At 36.0% G+C, this 24,444-nt stretch overlaps 2 protein-coding genes across 8 annotated transcripts in view; one reads left to right on the top strand and one right to left on the bottom strand.

Moving 5' to 3' along the window:
* Window positions 1-13,922, top strand: part of Plekhg7 (pleckstrin homology and RhoGEF domain containing G7) — a 65,284-nt gene extending 51,362 nt beyond the window's left edge. For 6 of the 7 annotated variants that reach the window (XM_078053028.1, XM_078053026.1, XM_078053029.1 and 3 more), the window contains 4 exons: window positions 4,701-4,780; window positions 6,945-7,098; window positions 11,580-11,677; window positions 13,284-13,922. In XM_078053028.1, coding sequence (XP_077909154.1) covers window positions 4,701-4,780; window positions 6,945-7,098; window positions 11,580-11,677; window positions 13,284-13,391 — 440 coding nt within the window. In that variant the 3' untranslated portion in view covers window positions 13,392-13,922. The remainder of the gene's footprint in view (window positions 1-4,700; window positions 4,781-6,944; window positions 7,099-11,579; window positions 11,678-13,283) is intronic. The other variant, XR_013440393.1, reaches the window with a different exon arrangement.
* A 1,604-nt stretch (window positions 13,923-15,526) lies between these two features.
* Eea1 (early endosome antigen 1) overlaps window positions 15,527-24,444 on the bottom strand; it is a 114,844-nt gene continuing 105,926 nt past the window's right edge. The window contains exons 24-29 of the mRNA XM_078053025.1: window positions 23,675-23,806; window positions 22,550-22,735; window positions 21,368-21,606; window positions 20,655-20,775; window positions 19,910-20,008; window positions 15,527-19,198 (exon numbers count right to left, since the gene is read on the bottom strand). Coding sequence (XP_077909151.1) covers window positions 19,076-19,198; window positions 19,910-20,008; window positions 20,655-20,775; window positions 21,368-21,606; window positions 22,550-22,735; window positions 23,675-23,806 — 900 coding nt within the window. The 3' untranslated portion in view covers window positions 15,527-19,075. The remainder of the gene's footprint in view (window positions 19,199-19,909; window positions 20,009-20,654; window positions 20,776-21,367; window positions 21,607-22,549; window positions 22,736-23,674; window positions 23,807-24,444) is intronic.

The following is a 24,444-nucleotide window of genomic DNA, read 5'->3' as shown; positions in this document are numbered from 1 at the left end:
TCAAAATAATGAAGCAAGAATTTTATTGTTTCCTGCTCTAAAAACATATGCCTCTCCCTCCAAAATTGGCCTCCACCTAAAGTTATCAGAGATTTTGTTTCCCGTTCCCTCTACCTGCCAACCTCCTGCCAGTGTGAGAGGCACTGGTCTATGTAGGAAATGAGCATGAGAGCAAAGGATAAATGCAAGAATGCCATTGGCATTCAGAGGCAGAACAGAAAGACTTGATGATTGATACCGTGGATGAAGAGGAAATAGACCACGGATGCCTTCAAGTGTTATAATCTGTATTGATGGAGGGAGTGGTCAGGGAGTCAATGTAAGGTTCAGGTGCAGGCATGATGGGAAGTCATAGGCAAGCTGATCGAACATCTGTCATGTACTGTCATGGAAGCACAGGTGGAGATTCACCTAAGACTTGGCCAGTACTTTACACATAGACCCACCTTTTCTAGAAAATTCTTCTTATAGAATCACCTGTGGCAGAATGGGGATGAGATGTAGCTCATTACTAATACCAGGACATTGTTTGATGGTAGAATCTGGTTTAAGAAAATTCCAGCAGAGAGGAGACCCCCATAGAGTATAGCAGGGAATCAAGTTTCAAGTCAGTGGAACTCTGCCTTAGAGTTGAACAGGGATTTGATGGGGCAGGGATAATAGCATTAGAAAAAACTGGACATTATTTTTGGATGGGAAAAGTACTGAGCCAAGAATCAGCGGGGGTTCTGGGGAAGTAGGTCAGTGGTAGAGCTCAAGTTTGCCAAGCACAAGGCCCTGTGCTCAATCCTAGCAGCGATTTAAAAAAAAAAGAGAAAGAAAAAAATCAGGGGATCTAGCACCAAATGTGGCTCTGGGAAAACTGATTAAATTTCCTTAACCTCCTCTCTAAATGTTAATAATGATGATGATGATGACAATGATGGTAATGAAACTTGACGCATAGATTGTGTTTCCAAATTTCTTCCAGTCTTCAAAACTGTACTATGGTGACCAAATAAGTATGTTCCTTTTTTATTGCCGGAAGGTACTCGTTTTCATAACTTTCGGAGCCTAACCATAATTGCCATTGGCATTCAGGCTGTGTGCTTCCTTCCCAAATGTATTGCTCCCTTCCGACTGGCAGCTCTAAATAAAACAGTCAGTGAGGGGTAGATTCTGTCTGCCCCACAGCTGTAACACCCAAAGTGCAGGTGCTGTTCACACTGCTGCAGAACAGAAGTAAGGCGGTAGTGCTGCTCCATGCTCTACCACAGTTCAGAATCTGTGAAGACAAGAAAGACCAGGTTGACACACCATTGCAAAAAATGTGTAAGTCTCAGGTCAGGTTGCATAGCAATTATATCATTCGAATTCCCAACTCACCGTGTTCATTACCCAAGAGAAATGACTCTCGGTGAAAGTTATCACTGGGCTTCAATAGCCTTAAACTACTGGAATAATGTGAACTGACTTGGAACTTACCATCTTCCTCCTCAGTCCTTCACTTTCAGAAATGATCATATTTTTCTCCCCAGCAATAATCATTTTCTAGATACGTCTATCTTATTTTAGACCTTGTTTGCAGGTTTGCTACGAATTGGCTCCCCTAGAACTAAAGCTCCCTGAAGGCAGGACAGTGTCTAAATGACTGATGCACAATAGATGTTCCAAGTTTGTTGGCTACTTGGTGGAACATGGGGGGGGCTCCATAAACTGTTTGAAAACAATCAAAATTTCCTACAATAAAGTCTAGGACATAGAAGGTCTTTGTTACCCATTAGTTCATATGAAATTAAGAAGAAAACATAAAATTATTTCATTTTTAACAGTGCTCATCAAGCTCATTCATGTGAGAGCAGCAGAAGGTGAGAAAAACAAATAAACAGGTCTTACGGGTTGCTATGGACTGAATCACACCCCCTCCCCGCTGTGCACACACAGTCCATATACTGAGGCCCTAACCCCCGGTGTAAGGTGTATGGGAAGTAATTAAAGATAAAATGAGGCACAAGAGTGGAGCCCTGATCTAATTGGTTATGTGCCCTCACAGCAGGACACAAGAGAGCTTGTTCTCTTCCTTTGCCACGGAGGACATATTGGAAGGCAGCCATCTGCAAGTGGGAAGAGAGCCCTCCCTGGGAGTTAGATCGGCCAGTACTTTGAGCTTGGCTTTCCCAGCCTCCTGAATTGTGGGAAATAAATTTGTATGGTTTAAGGCACCTAGCTTATGATATTTTATTACTGCAGCCTGAGTTGACCAAGATGGAAGATCCAATACTGTCCAGACATTCCCATTCCTAGCCCTCTGTGTTAGCTGAGATATAGATTCAGCCACTGGAGAGACATCAATCATTTTAAAAGATTATTCCTCTCTTGTGTTCAATCCCAAACTATACGACTGCTCCACTCCACGAAATGTTTAGGGAACCAACTTCCTCTGTGTTATTGCTCTCTCTTAGACATTGCTTGCTTCTGTGTGTCCCAGAGTGACCCACTAACGTGTCTGTATTCCACCAAGTGAGGAGGAGGGGGCCCGTGAAAGGACTCAGCCCTCCCTCTCAGGATATGACTCATAAGTGGCAACGTGACTCGGAATTTAGTTCCTTGGTCATATCCAGCTATAAGGGAAAACAGGAGATGTACTATTTATTCTCTGTGGATGCGTACCCACTAAAACTCAGGAAGTTCATTATCACAAGAGAAGGGGAGAAGGTTTTTGAGGGACAAACAGCAGCCTTTGCATAGCCTGATTTATGAAAAGGAAAACACTATTTGTGAGGCAATACCAATCTTTAAAAACATGCAAGGATAATTGAATATGCTTTCTGATTTCTCTTCTATACAAACATAGAAGGATCTTTTCTCTCATCTTAATACAAGAGAAGAAAGTAGAAATGAATCCTAAATACTTTATCTATTCATTTTTTGGTCATTGCCACCTATTTTCTAGGAGTGAAAGCAGATTAGTACAAATGAATAAAATAAGTAGAACAAACAAAAATAATTACTTGGGCTGGGTTGTGGCTCAGTGGTAGAGCACTTGTCTAGCATGTGTGAGGCACTGGGTTCAATCCTCAGCACCACATAAAAATAAATGAATAAAATAAAGGTATTTTGTTCATCTACAACTAAAAAAAAAAAAAACAAGCAAAAAAAAGAATTACTTGATTTCTTATAAGTACCTGTCACACTCCTTCCAAACACCGTCTTTTCCTCTGAAATCACTTAAATTTAACCATTTATTTTTCTAATTTCTAATGAATATAGAGTAAAATGAGGAAAGAGATACTTTATTCTAACATTTGATTTCTCTTCTCCACTATTTCTTTCTTAGGGAAAAGTAGAAAAGCCTATTTGCCTTAAATAACTTATCAAAAATGGTATTGATGTCAGTGATGAGAATCAATCAGTTCTGTTTCTCCAGATGTTGAAGTTGAACACCCAAGAAATGGTGATGCAAGTTTTATTTAAAGGATAGAACCGAGACAGACTTCTCTGCAGAGAAGGGTCCCTGGAGCTGGGTGTCTGAGGAAGGGGGGGTGGTGTTCTGCCCCTTTTATACATTTTAGATTTCCTTTGTTCTCATACTCTCTTCTCCCCCATCCTGTCTCTCTCCATCTGCCTTCCTGCTACATGACTAGCGACCCCTAAAGGTGGGCCACAGGTGGAGTAATCCTGGGTGGGGAAAGGAAGCCAATGGCCTGGGAGGCATTCATTCATTAACAATTCCTTATAGGCAGGAACAGTCCCCTGGAGGCGGGTCACCTTGGCAACAGGTAGAGGAGGGGGAAGTGTCCTGAAGGTGTCAACATTTCATTTCCTCCTGAATCAGCCCCCATCTTTCTAGCCCAATCATTCACCACCTACACTGACTGCCTTTTTGTCCCCTGGCTCAGTTACCAGAAAAGTTAAGTAATCTTAAAACTATGTGGATAATATTTAATTATATAGACACATTTGTGAAACGTGGGAAATAAGTAGTTTAATGACTGTTTTAGTCAAACAGAGCATCCAAACAAAATTCCATAGACCAGGTGGCAACAGAAAGCATTTCTCATACATTGGAGGCAGAAGTCTCCGATGGAGGCCCTAGCCTATTTTGTTCCTGGTGGTTCCTGGGCAGGCTCTCTTCCTGGCCCGTGGATGTCCTCCTTCTTATTGTGTCCTCATATGGCAGAGAGAGAGAGGACACTAATCCTATTGGGTTATCCTCATGACCTATTTTACCTTAATTACTTCCTTACTCCGTATACAACCACACTGGGGTTAGGGCTTCAATGTATGAATTGGGGTAGGCAGTCCCAGTTCAGTCCATAACAAGGACAAAAACATCTCTTTTTTTTTCCTGAGTAAACATGGGTCTTGGCCAGTGACCACCCAAATAGTTAAGATGGAAAAATGCCGCAAGTTCAATTTGCTAATGGATTTGTACTGGGCTTAGTTGAAACCATAGAAAATATCATGAGTGACCTTAGATTTTCTTGAAATGCATCACAAATACAATGTCCTTAAAGTTGAAGCTTGAGCTCTAATCAGGTCTTAGGAAGAAATCAATTCAACGCCGAAGAAGACAGTTTTCTGATTCACTTGATGGGATCTCCCTGAGCTACAAGCCCACCCTGTTTTGTTTCCTAAGAGATTCTTTGATGTAAAAAGAAAAAAAAAAATTCTACCTACTATTTCAAGTCCCCATTTTAACCTTCTCTTTCTTTTCTCAGAAAGCACAAGATTCCTAGATGTGTATCTCTTCCTCTTTGATGATTTCCTCTTAATTACAAAAACTAAACGCAGCAAAAAGGTAAAACTATTTCTAAATACGTTTCTAAATTAGATAAAAAAAATATTCCAAATAGGCTCTGTTCAAACCACACAATATTCTTATACATTCAATTGGATCTTCCCCTCTAAAAATTTATATAAATAACAAGCAAATTGCATTTCTCAAGTTTGTTAAGGGAGATATCCATTTAAGAACAACTTAGTCTGTATACCCTCAAGGTATACAGAAACCATTGGGCCTGACCCGACTAAGCTCAGGAATCCCAAAATTTCTTTGTCCACATTGGCACTTACAAATTGGCCACCTTGGAGCTGCCAGTGTGGGGACCCTCCAACCTGTGTGTGGCCATGTGGCAAAATAGTATCCACCACTCATTCTGATTTGAAAGCTCACATTATTCTTGAGAAACGATGTTTGGGAAGATAGACGTTAGAAAGAGCTGTGATCTTTTAGTGTCTACCTGTATAAGAACTGCAGAGGCCAAGTATGTACAGCTGGTGTCACAGAAAAAAAAAAAATGAGTCACCTAGGGGCTATAAAGAGTCGGGATTTCTCATATTTCTTAAGTATTACTGTTACCGTTATTATCACTGATGTTGTTGTTTGTCACTATTAATTAAGTTACTGGTCTGATGGTCCAAAGCCTTTCTTTCTGATCCCTTGTTTCATAGTCTGCTCCCTGAACGGTGTGAGTAGTCTTAAGAAGGGCAGCTCCTCCAAGATTCTCAGACACCTGCCCTCAGAGGGGGGGCTAATGTGTTATTTCTCTTGCTTCTTTACCAAATGACTTGCCTCATACGGATAATATCAAGAGAGTAAGCATCTCATATATTTTAATGAACCAAGCTTCTTGATGACAGGTTGGTCAGTTGAGCTAAATAATTCAAAGATCTTAAAGCCATAAAATAGATACCCATTAATCAATCTATGAATAGCTGATGGTTAGCTAGGGAGGGAGTGGATGTGGGAGAACACTGACAATCAGTGTTTCAGAATTTGTATGGCCTCCTATTTTAAGCTACAGAGACTGGCATATCTGAGCAAATCAAACTCTGAAACATCTCTACCCCCTGCAAAAACCTTAATGCCAGCACTGCTCACCTTCACTTCAAATAGTGGTGCAAAACTGGGCATGGTGGCACAGGCCTATAATCCCAGTAGCTCAGGAGGCTGAGGTAGAAGGATCACAAATTGAAAGCCCACTTCAGCAACTTAACAAGGCTCTGTCTCTAAATAAAATAAGGGATAAGGGTGTGACTCAGTGGTAAGTGTCCCTGGATTCAATCCTTAGTACCAAAAAAAAAAAAAAAAAGTGGTTCAATGATGTAAACCAGAGCACACAAGTTAATGGAGTGCCATATTGGTTATATTCAGGCAATATTCTGGGCTCATACTTCACAACTCGATTTAAAAATAAGAAATGTTATCAGTTTATCTTTTTCTCTACTATTCTGTTTACAGTACATGCAAATCACATCCTTTGTACTTTTTCAGAATATTCAACATCTTAGATATTGGAAACAATTTCAGTTACTTACAAATTCTAGAACATAGAATCTATTTATGGTTTCATACTATAGCCCCCACACAGCATGGCCAACATGAAGATCCCGTTTTCATTCATCTAACTCCACACTAGAGAGAGATTCCAGTGATGTGATGGTGATTAAGGTGTTTCCCAATTATGGATGCCAACCGTTATTTATTTAGGTAATTCAATTTGGAGTCATATATATTTGCTTTAAATCACTATGCTTGAGAAAATGCTTTTGAGAATCCATTTAAAATAGTAAGATGTTGAGAAATAGTTTATACAGTAGAAATAAATCTAACCAAACTCTCTTATATACATATATGAATACAACACAGTGAATTTTACCTTCAGTTATATCCATAATACACTAATTTTAAAAACTACAAATAAATAGAAGAAAGGCCGTAGAGTAGAGGAAACACGAGGGAGGGAGGTGAGAAGGAGAGGGGGAAGTACTGGGGACTGAATTGAAACCAATTATATTCGTGCTTGTATAATTATATTAAAATGAAGCCCAATATTTATATCTAAATGAACAAATAAAAAATAGACTTCTTTCAAAGAATCTATTTGCATCAGGATATCCTTCAGGTATGTGCACCAATATTTGTTTCCCATATAATGCTTTATTTTTCTCTTTAATTTCAGAAACTTGGGAGTGCAGACACTGGTTTGCTATGTCCTTCACTTACTCTTGAGCTGCAAACTGTAATAAAAGAGGGTGGCTCCTGTATAGTACTCGATCAGCCCATTCCACTAGATAGATTGGTTGTCAAAAGCATTGATCCGCTCCACGTGTCAGGTACATGTCTGTTCCATTATGCAACTCCACTGCTTGCCATCATGGTTTTATATTGGACATTTTCAATAGCTGGACATGAATCTAGTTTAAATCTTCATAGAAGACATCTGCAATCTCACGTGGTATATATCACTCTATAAATCGGATATGGTATTCAGTGCTCAAATGACCCAGCTCAGTCATTTGCTCACTGTGGGATCTTAAATGCTTAAGCCTTGGGTTCCTCTTGACAAAATAGGGATACTGATGTCTACTTCCATGGGTTTGCATGAGCATTAAATAAAATAATGCATGTAATGCTCTAAAAAATGATAGCTATTATTAGTATTGCTATCCTATCATCATTATAATACTGTTATTGCTATTGTTCAAGCACTGCTAAACTATGATATGTGTAAGACATGTTACTACAAACTATGAAAGTGTAAGACATGTTACTACAAACACTCTATAAAAAGAAATGTCAAAGGGGAATGAAGGGAAGATGGGGGAAAAGAATAGGAAAGACAGTAGAATGAACTGGATACAACTTTCCTGTGTTCATGTATGAATGCATGACCAGTGTAACTCCACCACAAGTTTGACCACAAGAGTGGGATCCTAATTAGAATAAGTTATACTCCATGTCTGTATAATATGTCAAAATATACTCTACTGTCATGTATATCTAAAAAGAGCAAACAGCAACAACAAAATATCAGAAAGAAATACCTAATACATGTGCATATATAAATGTATGCATAAATTTCTCTATATATTTGCTTCTTGGTCAGGAGGTAATTGTGCATGTACACACACATTTGCACACACACATGCATATCATACATAAATAGATGTATCCTTCTTAAACATTTGTTCAAACATTTCCTGAGTGTTACCTGAGAGCAACCCACTCAGCAGGTTCTGGAGACAGAATGAGCTTGAAGATGTCTCAGAAAAATGAAAGATCTGTCATGAAAGCCCCAGGACCCTGAGTGACTGGAAGGATATTTTGACTCCTCCAGGATGGTTAGGTGGTGGCATGGTCAGGAGGAAGCAAATGGCTATTCTGCCTCAGGTGGAGGCTCCTATACCAGCTGAGGCCAGGCGGGTAAGGACTGCCTTCCTGTCCCATGGGAATAGCAGGAAGCAATTTCCCCAGTCCTAGCTCAGTGGCTAGCATAGGACCAACCCATACATAGTAGAACAGCCTTATAGGGAATGAATAAATGGATGGATGGATGAATAGCCCACATTTATGTAGTTATGTTATTTAAATATATTTAACTAATTTCCACATACTAACTTATGAATGGACTCCATATCTCTCTCTCTGCCCAAGAGCAAAAGGGCTCTGTCAAGGCAAGCTTGGACCCAGAAATAGAGCTTCTGTCCCCTCTATTTTTGCTTTCAAAAAGACTTGTTGAAAGGTGACATGGGGGTGTTGGGGTTGTGGCTCAGTGGTAGAGTGCTTGCCTAGCATGCACAAGGCACTGAGTTCGATCCTCACCACCACATAAATGTAAAATAAAGATATTGTGTCCATCTAGAACTGAAAAATAAATATTAAGAAAAAGAAAGGTGACATGGGCAAGTCAGAAGGCCTTTTATGTTTTAATTTTGATGGAACAAATCATGGTCTATATAGGCTGTATTAGTCAGCTTTTTATCACTATAACAAAATTCCCAATATACCTGACTTCTAAAGAGAAAGGACATCTGGGCGCGGTGGCACATGCCTGTAATCCCAGTGGCTTGGGAGGCTGAGACACAATGATCGTGAGTTCAAACCCAGCCTTAGCAAAAGCAAGGTGCTAAGCAACTCAGTGAGACCCTGTCTCTAAATAAAATACAAAATAAGGCTGGGGATGTGGCTCAGTGATCAAGTGTCCTGAGTTCAATCTCCAGTATCACCCCACCACCACCAAAATAAAAGAGAAAGGACATATTTTGACTCACAGTTTCGGAGAGGCCAGCCTATGATTAGTGAGCCCCATTGCTTTAAGCTTGTGATGGGAACACATGGCAGAGCACACGACCCACCTCAAGTCAAAAACAGAGAATAAGATGAAGGTCCCATGATCCTCTCTGAGGACACACCCTAATGACTTAAAAAGCTCCTACCAAGCCCACCTCCTAAAGGTTCAACCGCCTCCCACTAGAACCACAGTCCTGGGGACCAAGCCTTTAACACGTGGGACTCGGGGAGACGTTGGACACCCAAACACAGCATAAGCCAATTTTGAATAAGCCAGAGTGGCTTAAGAGCGACCCCCGAAGGAGAATTTTGCCTGGCACAGGCAGAGTCTGCCTCCAGTGTGAGCCTCCTCCCTGATTAAGGAATGACCAAGTCGTGCAGGTGAGGCAGGGATTCAGCATGTAGGGCCAGAAACCACTTCCATCTTCTGCCTGTTTATTTTTTTTCACAAAGGAAAGAATATCACAGAGGGCATCTGTGCTAGTCTATTCTCTTACTCCAGTGGCTATGTAAGATTCTGGCATCTTACATGGAGGAAGATGTACTAACTCCCTTCAAGAAAGCGGATGCAGCTTAGCAGAGGGATCAGCTAAGTCAGGGACATGCCAGATTTAAGAACTGAACTTTATGGGAACTCTGACGTCACTAGATTATGTTGGAAGATACGTGGTTTTCATTCTCTGATCCTTTTCTAAAAATAAATGAAAGTAAATATCTTTTTTAAAAAGACTATACTTCCACCTGTTTTATTTTCTAATTTGTAACTAGTATGTCTTATTTTCTTTTTTTATGATTTTGTTGTTCTTCCGGGTCTATTGTTTTGACTGTTGAAACATAGTTCATGAGCTAGAGTGGGAAAGATAAGTGGGTACAAGAGAAAGAGACTGGGCACTGGAGTGAGTGACAGAAAACTAACTCCAAACTGCAGGGCACCACACACAGCTTTGAGAACTGAGAAAAATTGATTTGCATCTGCTTCTTGCTTCCTCATTTTTTTGAGGTGGGAACGAGTTGTCCTATCTTATGTAGTTGTTGTGGGGTTTAAATGACACAAAACAGATGGGGTGGAGAACCTAACATGGGGCCTAAACAATGTTATTGGTTTTTGTATTAATATGCTCGGAAAAGAAGTTATTCCCACTCATATCTTATCTTTTTGTATTTCACAGGCCTAGCCAGGACCCTTATCCCCGTATTATAATCCAAACTGATGAGTTCCAAGCAGTTAAAATTTTTGAGGAAAACAGATTCCAAACACCAGCCAAGAGCAACAGTATAATCTCTTAAAGGCTCACTTGCTACAGGGAATTTATAAGAAGAAAAAATCAGGGAGTAAAACAAACACAGCCAGTTCTTTTCTCCAGAAAGCCTTTTTATTAGATATGTGTTCTTATGCCAGAGAAACTGAGCAAGATTCTATGACCTGACTTAGCAGACTTTCCTATAGGATTTAGAAACTATGAATTTTTTTGTGGACTATTATGAGAATAACCTGTGATACTGAAATGGTTCTTGCAGTTAAAAAAACAAATCTGCGTCACTTTGAATCTGAAATGAAGCCCCATCTGCCTCAGATCAATCTGACTTAAATTTGCAAACTTCAGCAAGTAACAATGACACTGAAGGAGTGTCAGGAATAAATGTCACTTGCTCTTTCTCCTTCCTGAAGTACTTGATGTGACCAGGAGACAGCCCTGACTTGAATTTTTTGTTTTTTTGTTTTTGGTTTTTGGTTTGTTTCTGAACACTAACAACTGTAGAAAGAAATGTATAAGCTGCAGAATTCTACCCCCTATGTTGTATTATTAATAATTCAAGAAGAGCCTTCCATTTTCAGAGTCTCTGCTGTTAAAAAAAAGGGAAAGTGCTCTTCCAGTACCTCCTGCCTTTTTTTTTTTTTTTTAAAGACAAGACAGAAAATGACAGGACAGTTTCTTTTGCAAACACAGAAACTATGCATTCCTTTTTGTTCCATTTCACATTTCATGTAATTTGGTGGATATTGCATCATTTGAAACAGTTTTTTTGGCTTTTCTTGGTCTGTTGGGAAACATTCAGGTATTTTGCATTTTTGTCCCATCTTAATTTGATTGTAAGCTTTGTTTTGATGTGACTTCCCTTTAAATACAAAAACGAGCATTTAAAAAGGAGGGACAGGGGACAAAAAAAATCTATTGTTTTTCATATTTTTATTATCTACATCTTTACGTACACCCAATCTACTTAACTGTGCTCAGCTTCTATGGGGAGCCTGTTGTCTGTCACTTAAGACATAGTTGCATTTCCTCAACTCCCAGAAGCCATTAGCTGAGGAAAACAGGGTTTTCTTATTAAAGTGGGCTCTATTTGGACATAGTGGGGTCTTGGCCTTGGAATCAGATATTTTTTCCATAATAATCTACATAAATAAAACTCCACCCTCATCAAAGCAAAAACACTTCAAAGTAAAAGACAAACTCCAGGTTCCTGTTCAGATTTCATATTAAATGATTTGGCTTTTTGTCTTTTTAATATCTCTTTCTAGTCTTTGGGCTGAGAAATGCTTTCCTTATACAACATGAAAACAGATATCGACAGTGTATAGCAGCATTCTTATTACAAGCCCAAACGGAAGACATCAAAGTATGTATTTTAACTGTGTGTGTTTTTGCTTCTTCAGAGTGTACATAAGGCAAAACCTTCAAGCCTCCTAAGTAGAGGTGAATTAGAAATTCCTTCCTCTTCCATCTTTCGTGCAATTCCCCTTCTCTTTCCCATTCCCTCCCACCTCTCGTCCCTGTTTAAAGGTAGTCTTCTCCTCATGCTCTTCCTCCCTGACCCTCATTGTTATACAAAATTACATATAAGATAGTGTGAAGGGGAAGGAAAAAAAAGAGAGAGAAATGTGTTACAGTAGATGGGGTAGAGAGAGGTGATGGGAGGGGAAGGGAGGGGAAGGAGATAGGAAGGGCAGCAGAATACAACAGACACTAGTATGGCAGTATGTATAAACGTGGCTGTCTAACCAATGTGATCCTGTAATCTGTACACATGGAAAAATAAGAATTCATACCCCATTTGAATCAAATGTATGATATATGATATGTCAAGATCATTGTAATGTTTTGAGCAACTAATAAAAAAAATAAATTAATTAAAAAAAAAAAAGAAATTCCTTCCCCTGCTTTGGGAAGGCAGTTTTGGGAGGAGGGAAGGGAGACATCTAGTTCTTATGCTCAGAAACCTCAGCATTGACACTTTGCTCACATGGGAAGGGCAGAGCTGACACAGCCTCTTGCTTTCTCTGCTGCAAAGTCAATAGATGACTCCCTGCGCTTTCTTTAGGAAATGGGGGAAGGATTGCTTCACATTGCATTAACTTTTGGCAGCAGGGTACCAGGAATTGAACATAGGGTCGCTCAATCATATCCCCAGCCTTTTTTGTATTTTATTTGGAGACAGGGTCTCACTGAGTTGCTTAGGACCTCGCTGTTGCTGAGGCTGGCTTTGAACTCGCAATCCTTCAGCCTTCCAAGATGCTGGGATTACAGGCGTGTGTCACTGCCCCCAGCCACATTATTAACTTTTAAGATGCTCCAATCAATCTCCAAAGTGCAAATAATATGATGTCAGCTTAAGTGAGGGCCCAATGCAATAATTAACTCGGTCAAGTTCATTTTTCAACCTTTGAAAATGTGCAATTGTTTTTAGCTATGAGTTGAAAGAGAAACTGCCTGACTTTGGCTTCTTTCTAAGTTCCTACTCTTGTCTTTCCCCTGATAGACTTCCATTAAAACAACTATGTGGCCAGATCACAAATGCAACATTTCTTTATTCTTAAAGAATTCAATTTTCTGGATTTAGCTCCCTTAGAGTCTGGTTTTCAAATTATACCACTGGTTAAGAACCTCAGTTTCTAAATGGGAAGTCAAGAAAATCAACTTCCAAACTATCTTTATTCTCAGTACTCATTTTTCTAATTAGTCATCATTGACGATTATGGTTTCTTGATTACTCATGACTATTTATCCAGCTTGCACACCATATTCATTTAAGCCATTTGCATTTTTCTATATGATTAGAGGTATATTTAGAGGTAAGAAAGAAAATGAAAAATGTATGCAAATGTTTTGTTAGTCTTCAGTTTTAAAAATCAAGCCAATAAATATAATGGAAAATACGAATCCACACATGGTGAGAAATGATCTGTTTAGCATTCTAATCTAGGTGTGCTTTTCTTTTTTCACAGAAAACATGGATGGCACAAATAACAGCAGCTATCTCTTGCTTCACCAAGAGTCAGGAAACCAAGAAAATAGCATTAATCAAACTATCTGCAGAATCCTCTGAAATTTAGGGACCTAAAAAAGTAGCAAACTTTATTAGAGTTTAGGGTTTTAAGTATTCTTTCATTCAATCTTTTGGTAACACTTAACCTAGTAATGAAGTAGAAGGAAATGTGCATTCATTCTAAAGGTGTTCCAAGATTTGAAAATTTGAGCTAGGAAAGTCCTTAGTATAGAGGAATAATGACTGCAAGAAATTTGAACTCTGAGGAACTTCTTAACAGCAACATATTGATATCCAGACTATCTTCTAATATTTAAGTCAGATTTGTAGGAAGCATGATCGAAGAATGGTGCTATTGAAATTGATAAAGGATGAATGGTCGGATAAATGGAATATCAGAAAGAAAACAAGATCCACTGCTTGTGTCCAGTATGAATTCTGGCATTTTATTTATCTATTAAGTAATGAAACCAATTTTCCTATATCGCTTGTGAGTGAGTCTTACTGCTTCAGAGTCCTACCTCAAACACAATGATAATTTTTGATACAAAGTTTGCCCTTTTAATATATTCAGAAATAAATAAGTTCTGTATTTTAACAGCAGTTTTTAAATTCCTTTTCTCTACCGGTCAGTTTACTCATCTTAGGTGTATTCATATTACACTAACTTGGACAGGAAAAAAAACCCAAAGATCGAATTCCATTATTTTATTTTAAAAAAGAAAAACAAATCTCTCTTCTACATCCACCAACTAAAATTTTAATATGGAAGATGCTCTTAGAAATAGTTAGGTATCTTTGTTTTTTTTGAAGAATGGTGGTTATGTATGAAAAAAAAATTCTGGATTTGCGTGGTATGTGTACGTGTGCATGTTAATACAGTATAATCAATTTATTCAACAGAACTTTTCAAATTTTTTATCAGAAAAATCAGCTTCAACTATTATCATGGTGGGATATACCATTAACTGAATTTAAGGAAACCTGTTTTTAGGGTCAGATAGCATCATATGGAAGTCCACAAACTTCAATCTCCAGCATGGTGCCTTTTGCAGTTTCCAAAGTGGAAAAACACATTTATCAAATTTTGCTTCCAGAAAACTGAAAACTTAACTGTTTTATTAAAGCTGAAGAACAAAATAGAGAGGATGATGTTTGCAGAAGTCACATGCACAGTGATTCTTTGAGGAAGCCACACGTCACCATGCAAACACGGTAGTGTGAGCAAGCACAGCAGACAAGCTCTTGTGCAAGAGCCACGCACTATTGGAATGAGATTCATGGTCTCTATAGTAGTGTCAGGCATTTGTTAGGAATAAGTGAAAATAAAAGGAAAATCTGGAAAGTGGTAACTCTTGTTCATATAGCTAAATATTTATAAATGAGAAGAGGACAAGGCAAAGAAGAGGAGAACAGATTTCAAATGAGTTCCAAGAGATGGTATCTGGGTGGGATTAAAAGCAATTATGTCCAGGAGAAGACAATATAGGTTTATGCAAAAAAAGATTTATGAAGAAATTTATGGCTAAAATAAATATTTTTAGGAAAAAAATTAATGATCATCTTGCAAGGAATTTTTGCTATTTTTGTTATAAACTTCCCAAAGAGGAAAGCAATGTGTTAGGACTAGGCAATAGCTCAAGATTCCTCCAGTCCCTTGATTCCAATAAGGAATAAGACAGGGGGGAAAAAAGTTATATTGAGTCTTCAAAAATGTATCTTTAAATGGTCACCTGGGTATTAAAATTACATACACAATAAAAAGGGAGATTAATTTTATATTTTTGATATTTCTTTTTCATTTTGTTAATTCTCCACAACATGAAATAGAGTGAAAAGGAAATGTCTCAAGCAAAATGGCATTTAATTTCTCTTGAGATCAGGAACTTAATTACTATCCTAAGTTGAATGACATTAAAACATTATCACTGTATATATCCAAGTGCAGAGTACTAATAGTCTGTAAATAAACTGATGCAAAATGGTTAATATTTTGTTCTCTTTTGTTATTTTGGTACTAGGGATTGAACCCAGGGGTGCTCAACCACTGAGCCACATCCCCAGCCCTTTTAAAATACTTTATTTAGAGACAGGGTCTCACCAAGTTGCTTAGGCCCTCACTAAGTTGCTGAGATTGGCTTTGTATATCTTGTTCTCTTTTTTAAAACAGACGAAATAATTTATAGTCATAGAATACGTCTATTAGAAAGAAATGTTTTTTAATATCATCTTTAACATATTAAAAAAAGACAAAAGCAATAATCCAGCAAGGATCCTTCCATTGGTCTTTATACAGATTTAAATGTTGTGATGTGATTTACCAGTTATATTTATAATTAATAACCCGAATCACTGAGGTTAGAAATTACAGTATTTACTGAGCTAAACTCTCTCACAAAATAAGGCACAACTACATGATCACAAGTAGTAAATACAACACAAATAATGGACCCAAAAACTAAATGAGAAAATATTCATGCAAAGGTATGTACAGAAGCTATGAATATATGATCCAGTCCAAGGAAGTACAGAATGTCTTACACACGACTACATCATGTTACAATAAGTTCATTACTTCTACATGGAAAGAACTTAGTGATTTCCAATTCTATTTTGTACAGTTTTACATAAATTTAGTAAGTTTATGCACAATATTCACATCTGCAACAATAACAAATTGATCATTAAAATTCAGGCATAGGGCAATTAAGACACGGTAAAGTGTGGCACATTATAATTACAGACTGTCATTCATCAGGCTCGTGTCTAGGAATACTAACTCGATGGCACATTTAAATCATATGGATCAAATCATCCATGGTTTTATAGCCAAAGTGCATTAAAAAAATCCTATCATCAAACAGGTCATGAATATCAAAATATATGATCATAATTTGCTCTCTACTTAAAAGCTAAACATTTTTAAGCAAGTGCAAGATTAAAAAAAGTGACTTTAAAGATCCCAAAACTATATAAAATAATCATAAAGACTTTTTAAGAGAGATGGGAAAATAACAAATTTGGCAGTTACTATTTAAAAACATTACTGTACGGAAACTACTAAACTAGCTAATTCCACTTTAAGAGGTAGTTGAACAAAATGTTTATTTGTACACTGTACTGAGGTTTTTGTGTTTTTTTCCCCCTCTTTTTTCCTTCAAAATTAACAAATCCTATACCAGCAACTTTGCCTTCTTTCTATTAAAAGAATTCTGTCAGTATAATTTATTACACACTAAGCCAGCAAGACTTGATTTTAACTCACAATTCTGTGGTTTGCAATTTACTAACACTCGATGCCAACATGTTTGGCATTAGAACCAAGAAATGAGACCCTGCATTTGCCAGCTCCAATGTACTGAAAAAAATAATAGTACCAGCAAACATCTAAAATGTACATAGCCAACAAGAACTCAGAAAAGGAGTTTTTAATTAAAAGGGGGGAAAACCCTTTTTATTTCCAAAACACATTAAACTGCTGAGTTAATAGCAAGAATGTTTGGTTTCATTTATATTATCAGTATAATAGCCTAAATAGGTAAATTATTGAGACCTATCAAATGAGAATAATTAGGAAAAAAAAAACCAGAAAAGTCACTCAAACACACATTATTTTATTTGCTGTCCCTACAATTGTGAATATGTGTGGGTGAGTGGGGGTGGAAGACCCAGAGAAGTCTGTAGTGTGTCCAATTTGACGAAGTTGACATTCTAATCCAGCATTCTTATTTCTCATGAAGTTTTACTATCTTAAAAAAAAAAACACTTATGAAGTTTTATTATCTTAAAACAACTACAAAAACAAACAACTCACAATTGTATTGTGAATATCTGTTTTTCCAACATATACAGTGTTACTTACATGTAAATGTATAGAATTAAGATAATTTTGAAAGAATTTTAGTATTTAAAATGCATAAGTCATTCAGTTTATATTATCCCAACTATTATTTTTCATAAAGAAGCATAGTATTTATTTCTTCATTATAGATGCTCAAGGATATGTTTATACAAGTTCATGGATTTAACCAATGTCCTTAATAGCTAGCTACTGGCTGACAACAGGATTTCTATAAATTCTTTTTAGTAATTAAATGAATATGTGACAATCTCTTTATTTATATATGTGTAGGTATGACATAAACATAATTTAATTTCAGAATGATATTTGAAAGCAAGTGCATCTTATAAATTATTTGTGGTAAATGAAATATTAACTCTCATTCTTAGCTGTTACAGTTATTAAATGACTCCAACTGAATAAATGTTATGACTTTACATTTCTTCTCTAGAAAGATAATTAATAAACTAATATTTGTGACTTCGGTCTCCAAATGCTTTCCAGTTTTCTAAATTAACAAGACAAATGAAAAAATAAAGTTCAATTCCATTGTTCAGCATACAGAGGGTTAATTCTTAGTTACCCTTAAAGTGTGTGGTAATTCTGTTTCACATGTTATCATAGCATTGAGGTTACTAAATATATTTGTTTTAGGTGATACTCTATTCTCTAGCTGTTACTTAGAGGTAATTTCCAAGCATTATTTTTTAAAAGTTAAAAAGATTTCCAAGTTAATATGGGTCCCAATTCAAAAGGATTTGAAGTAAATTTTACAACTTTTAAAAATTCTTCCAATAGGTAAGAAGAAAATGTGAAGTAGAATATTTAATACTTTCTTATCATTTTGTATTTTGTTTTCATGGCAAAGACCATAGCAATACCATTTTCTAGCTTTAGGATGCAAAATTATAAAACAATTACAGTGACATTGGGCTATGCTTGGGAAAATAAAATCAAATAAAGGAAAAAAATCAGATCTATTAAAAAGTACACTCAGACTCCTAAAAGATGTTAGAGAGACAAAATGAAGGTATAACATGAAAGCTAACCTCAGAAGACTTCCTACTTATGAGAAAAATAGAATAGGACCATGATACAATTTCTATTATTCATCTTTCAACTGATGGTGAAGGTGAGAAGCTTTATAGGATTTTTAATGAAAAATATTGGGAGTTTAAAAATAAAAAATAAAAAGAAAATTTAACCCTAATCTTCTAAATACTATCCCAGGATTACCATGAAGTAAGCAAATTGATTTTATAGAGGTTTTCATAAAATCTACTAAAGAGAATTTAATCCATATCATTAGGACAAAAACTATGTTTGAATTCATGGTTAGTACATATTTTAACACAAACTGTATTTAAAATACCCAAGTAGTAAATTTATAACATAACAACAAAACTGAGCTACAGACCTATATAAAATGATAAAGATAGAAAGTTTTATAATTCTATGCATGATTCCACAAAGAAAATGTTTAAAACAATTAGTGTGCTGTTGTGCAACAAAAACAAATGATAACATGATCCATGTACATCTTTGTACATATAATTTGGGAGAAAGAACCTATGGAATTGTACTCATTGTTTGTGAACAATGAAATTATATTTAAAAAAATACATTGCTATTTTCTGTCCAAAGTTTATTTACATTTCATTGGCTAATTCTAAACTTGGCATGAAAGCTATTCCAGGGGTTAAATGGAAAAAATAATGAAAGATGAACTCAAGTCTCACAAAAATAGAAGAGTTTTTGTTGATATCGATAACATTCCAAAATATACGGATTCTAATTTGGTCTAGTATTGCAACCAGAATCCAAATCAAAGAGTAGTCCAAGACCTCTATTAAGCACATTTATTAAAAATCTAATGTTAGTGTGATATTACTCTGGAGTTGTGATGACTGTTAGCCTTGCAAGTCATTGAAACATGCATCGCAGACGCGAACAGGCTTCTTGGAAGAGGGAGTTAAGGCGTTTTTGGCTGAACATTCAGCACAGAAGATATTTCCACACTGACGACAGTGATGCTGTAAATGATAAAAATTAAACAATTTCAAGCACAAACACTATAACAAAAGCATTATAAAACTACAGTAGTGTAGTCACAGACTACACTGAAAAGGTATACTAACTTTCCAGTGATTATCCTATTACTTAATGAAAGAATATTTCAACATGTTAATTTAACCCCTTTGTTACATTAAAGTGAAGACTTCCTTATTTATTAAACACTACATAAACATTTTATGCCTGTTTTTATCATAAAATTTTCAAAAGAACTCTAAAAAGCATATTTTAAGTGTGAAAACACACTTATCGAACAAAGAACTATATCTATTTGCCAAATGTTTCAAAATACTGTCGTCAATTAGAATTTACACATAATTATTTAAACAGTACTATTTCAAACATGTATCTTTACATCTCTCTGCTTTTTCTTCCTTTAAAAGAACTCAATGATGACTAAACCACATGAGTTCAACATGGTGCACTGGATCCGAAAATGTCCCATAGAATAACTCAGTAGGAAAACGACGACTGAATTTAAAACTAAAATTCAAACACAGGCTAACCAGAAACTAGACTACATGAAATTTAATTATTGTATGTAGTCATAAAGTTTACCAACAAATGAAATTTTTAAAAAATTCATTAAATGCAGAATTATTTTGATGATTAAAATACTATCAGTGAGAAATGAGATCCAGAAACGTAGCTCCAGGAATCAACCCACTCACCCGTCTCACTGTGACCGAGAAGCCTTTCCCACAGGCCATACAGTTCTGTACTTCGTTGTCCTCAGCCCACTTTCTATTCAATGCTTGTGTATGTTTGATCTGTTTTTTTTAAAAAAAGTTCCAATGTTTTATGATATTGAATATTATAAAGAATGATAAATTATTTCTAATATGGTACCAGATATGTACAAAATTTTGGCTGTCTAAAACATGGAATAAAATTTTTAAGATTAGAAATATTTTGTTCAACTTTCATTTGTCAAAAAAAATCTGAATGAAAATAAAATTAAAATTTATTCCTCCGAGGCACTGATAATTAGCCCAACTCTAATGATCAATCCTTTCTAGGGATTCTAAGAACATACTTATATCACTTTTTTAACACATACTGATTTTTCCATTCTTGGGTATTCTTGAATTTTGTTAATTCTTTCCCTGTACTGACAATTCATGAATGACATGGCTCTCAAACTAATCTCTGAGATCTCTGAAGACGTCCTTTATCATAAAGTAAGCAAATTCATATTTAACAACCTATAAAACCTATAATATCACTGTACAGACAGTAGCTATTTGAAAAAATTTATTAAACATGAGTTCTATTTTGTTTTTTTTTCCAGTGCTGGGATCTAACCCACGGCATATGCTAGGTAAGCACTCCTGTATTGAGCCACATCCCAGCCCTGCTTTACACTAAAAGGTCAATTCTAGTCTGAGAAACTGCCTCACATCTCAAGTAACTTACCTGAAGGGACTGGTTTTCTCTGCCCAGCTCCTGCACTGCTGCAGTTGTATTATCCAGCTTTCTTTGCAATTCTAGGACTTTGGTCTGAAGCTTTTCTATTTCACCTTCTCCTTTAAGACATCTGGAACAGATAGAAAAGAGAGAATTAATTTAAAAAAAAAATCTAGCTAGGGCTGTGGCTCAATGGTGGAGCACTTGCCTAGCACATGTGAGGCACTGGGTTCAATCCTTAGCACCACATAAAAAATAAAAAACAGAGGCAAATTTAAAAAATCACGAAAGAATCTTTCTTGAATATAGGCCATGAACTAGTTAGTAATTTTAAATATAAACACATTCATTTCAATTATTTGATTGTTCTAAGGATAAGTCTTTTAAATGTCTACTTAAATACCTGTAGGCCTTAACATACTTTTCTTTTTTTTTTTTTAAGAGAGAGGAGGGGGGAGAGAGAGAGAGAGAGAGAGAGAGAGAGAGAGAGAGAGAGAATTTTTTAATATTTATTTTTTAGTTCTCGGCGGACACAACATCTTTGTATGTGGTGCTGAGGATCAAACCCAGGCCGCACGCATGCCAGGCGAGCGCGCTACCGCTTGAGCCACATCCCCAGCCCTAACATACTTTTCTTAATTCTTATATTCTAAAAATGTGGACTGTAACAATCTTTTAATTACCTACAATGGAAATGAATTACTTTAGTGGACATCAGTTACCTTTCTAGCAGTGCTCTCCTTTCATCTTGATTATTCTGAACCGTGGCTTCTAAGACTGCAATCTCACCACGTAAGTCATCAGTCTGTTTCTCCAGCTCACTAACTCTCCGTTGACTAGACTGCCACTCTTTCTTTACAGTGCCCAAATTCTCATTCAATGCTGTAATCTGCATGGTAAGTTTAGCCTCATTTTCTTCATGTTTCTTCATTCCTACTTCCTTTTCTTTTATTTCAGAATGCTGAGAAAAGAAAAAAATGTGTGTGAGGGGGGGCTATTACAAAATTAATTTATTAAATTTAAAATATTGGCAATATAAATAATATTGCTGCTTTAGGAAAGGAGGTAAGAGAATATATTTCACTAGACACAAATAAAACTTATTCTGCAAACATCTGTATAATTTGAATGAGTTCAAATGCTATAATCCTGAAATGATGGGTAGCAGGCCTCTCATAAGGTCCAGGTTAAATGACATGACTTGAAAGTCTTATTTTTTCTACTAGAGCAAGGGAAGACACACATGGCTAGGGACAGCATGATGCCCTAGAGATAAAGCTGGCACTTCCTTAGGTCACTCAGTATATCCTTTAGTCTCTATAAACCTGCCAAAAACCACAATACAAGCCCTTCAAGTCACTCTTTGAACTTAAAAATTCCAACTCTTCATCTAGAATATTCAGCAGTCAAGTTATCTAGGGATATTGAGTTAATTCAATAAAGGAAAGCCAGATGCTTCCTATTTGGCATGTACAGCTTAGGGAAGGAAAAGCTGACTTTGTTCATCCTAATTCCAAACTGAAGTTTCCATTTCCCCTTATCAACATTCACTTTGACAAAACAAATTTCACATGAGTAGCTTTCACCCCATTTACCTCAATCTATAAGTTTATGGGTTTATGTGTTTCAAACATTTCTGGAACAAAAAAAAAATGACTTTTTAAATTATATTTTAATTGAATTTTCACTGATATAAACCAAAATACGATAACAGATAAAATATTTCCAATCACATGTCAACTATTTAAGCAAATCAGATTTCCTTTCTTGAAAACTAAAATCTTAAGAAAGCATAACATCAGTCATAACTTAGAACTTAAATAGAAACTTAGGTAGAAAAAAATCTTCCCCCTGGACTGATTTAGAGTGCTGTTCAACATACTTCCCACCACTAACTCACTGACCAGTTTAGCTTCTTTCTCAACAAATTCTTTCTTCAGCTCATCTTCTTCCTTTTTCACCTGCTCTGTTAGTATCTGCAGGTTTCTCTTCTCCTGTTCAAGAGTTGCCTTTAATGAGTCTACTTTCCCTTGAAGTTCTAATTTCTGCTGAATTAAAAGTTGTTTGGCATCCTTGAGATTGGTTACCTCCTGTTGAAAGGCAAAACAACAAATCATTCTTGATAATAAATATGTCACAAGGCAGCTGAAATTTATGCAATTTACCACAGACACAATGAGTTTACTCACATATGAGATTCTTCAAGTTCAACATTTGGAACAGTTGGCTAAAAAGATGCAAGAATAAATTTGCCTCCTGCCCACTCATCATTTAACCCAGGTGACATGTGGCAGGTGCATGTTTTGATTATATTATGTGGAGAAGATCTCCATCCCTTCCTCTCCCTTTTCTCACTTAATAAGCATTTATTTATTATAGGTCATCATTGAGTCATCACACATTGTTACATTCTAAGGCTGTAATGAGTTATAGGACTTTCCTGCTTTAAGGAAGTCAATTCCAGAAGAATAGAAGGGCATGAGATTACAAATTATGATGCAAAATGCCAAGTGTGCTGATAGAAATAAAGAGTATTAAGAAAGCATTTGAGAGAATCTGACTTTTCTCTAAGAAAATGAATTAACATTTTATAAAGCAAATGATAAATGTTTTCTTTAGCTGACACTATAGCTGTGCTTATATCAGACAAAATGTTAAAAACAAGAGATTATTAAAGGATTTTAAGAAGTAAAATAATTGGAAAAAAACTAGAATTCCCTAAAATCTTAATTCCAAATTCTTACATATTTTTATTATCCATGAGCATCATTTGCTAAATTAATCTCTCTTAATTATCATTCAATGAAACCTAATCTCTTACAGTTATCATAGGTATATATAGGAATCATGTAATGCAAAAAGCACTCTGGCAAGAGATATTGGTCAAAAACAACAAAATAATTTGCCTAGCACATGGCAATTTGCTCTCAATTTTCCTAATATAACATACTAGTATATATCAACACATATATAATTTTATAGAAAAATCCAACAACACAGAGGAAAGGAAAGTAATTATTTTAATATACCTTTACGCTTTCTTGTTTGTGGGACTTGAGTTCTTCACTCAGCTTGGTGATTTCTTTTTCTTGTCTACACTTAATTTCCTCTATCTCTGCCAATTTAGATTTTTCATTTGCTAGTTCTTTTTCTTTTATTGACTGTAGAAAAATAAGTTTCATTAAGACATAATTTCAAAGCAAACACTCAAATGAAAATTAGTATAATCAAAATACTGTGACTATTGATGACACTAGCACTCCCCTTTGTACTTAATTGAAGCAAATTAATATACCCTGTCTTGCCTACCTCCTTCAATAATATCATTATAGAGACTAAACAGTTATAGTTAATACTGTAAAATGGACAGTGTCTGACCAGAGCAGCAATTCTATAAAATGTAGCCAAAACTACCATTCTTATTCTTCTAACTCCTATTCTATCAGTATCACTATCTTTACTTAGGTACCTAGTAGAACATTAAGCATCATTTAATCTCTGAAATAAATAGATTTTTAATCCCCATTTTATAGGTGAAAGATCAAAAGTTTAAGACAAATAATCCATCATAGATGGAGTTAATTCTGAAACCAGATGTATCTGATAAACACTGTTTGCAATACCTAAAACCTATAGTTCTAGCTTCTTGTGGTGGTACATACCTATAATCCCAGCTATTTGTGAGGCTGAAGCAGGAGGATTGCTAGATCAGCCTGGGCAACTGAGACTCTGTCTCAAAATAACATTTTAAAAAAGGGGCTGAAGATGGAGCTCAGTGGTGCCGTACTATTGGGTTCAA

Source organism: Ictidomys tridecemlineatus, chromosome 6 (genome assembly GCF_052094955.1).
Source record: "Ictidomys tridecemlineatus isolate mIctTri1 chromosome 6, mIctTri1.hap1, whole genome shotgun sequence".
Taxonomy (NCBI): Eukaryota; Metazoa; Chordata; class Mammalia; order Rodentia; family Sciuridae; genus Ictidomys; species Ictidomys tridecemlineatus.
The sequence above is the reverse complement of the archived record's forward strand: the minus strand, read 5'-3'. Positions and strand labels throughout refer to the sequence as shown.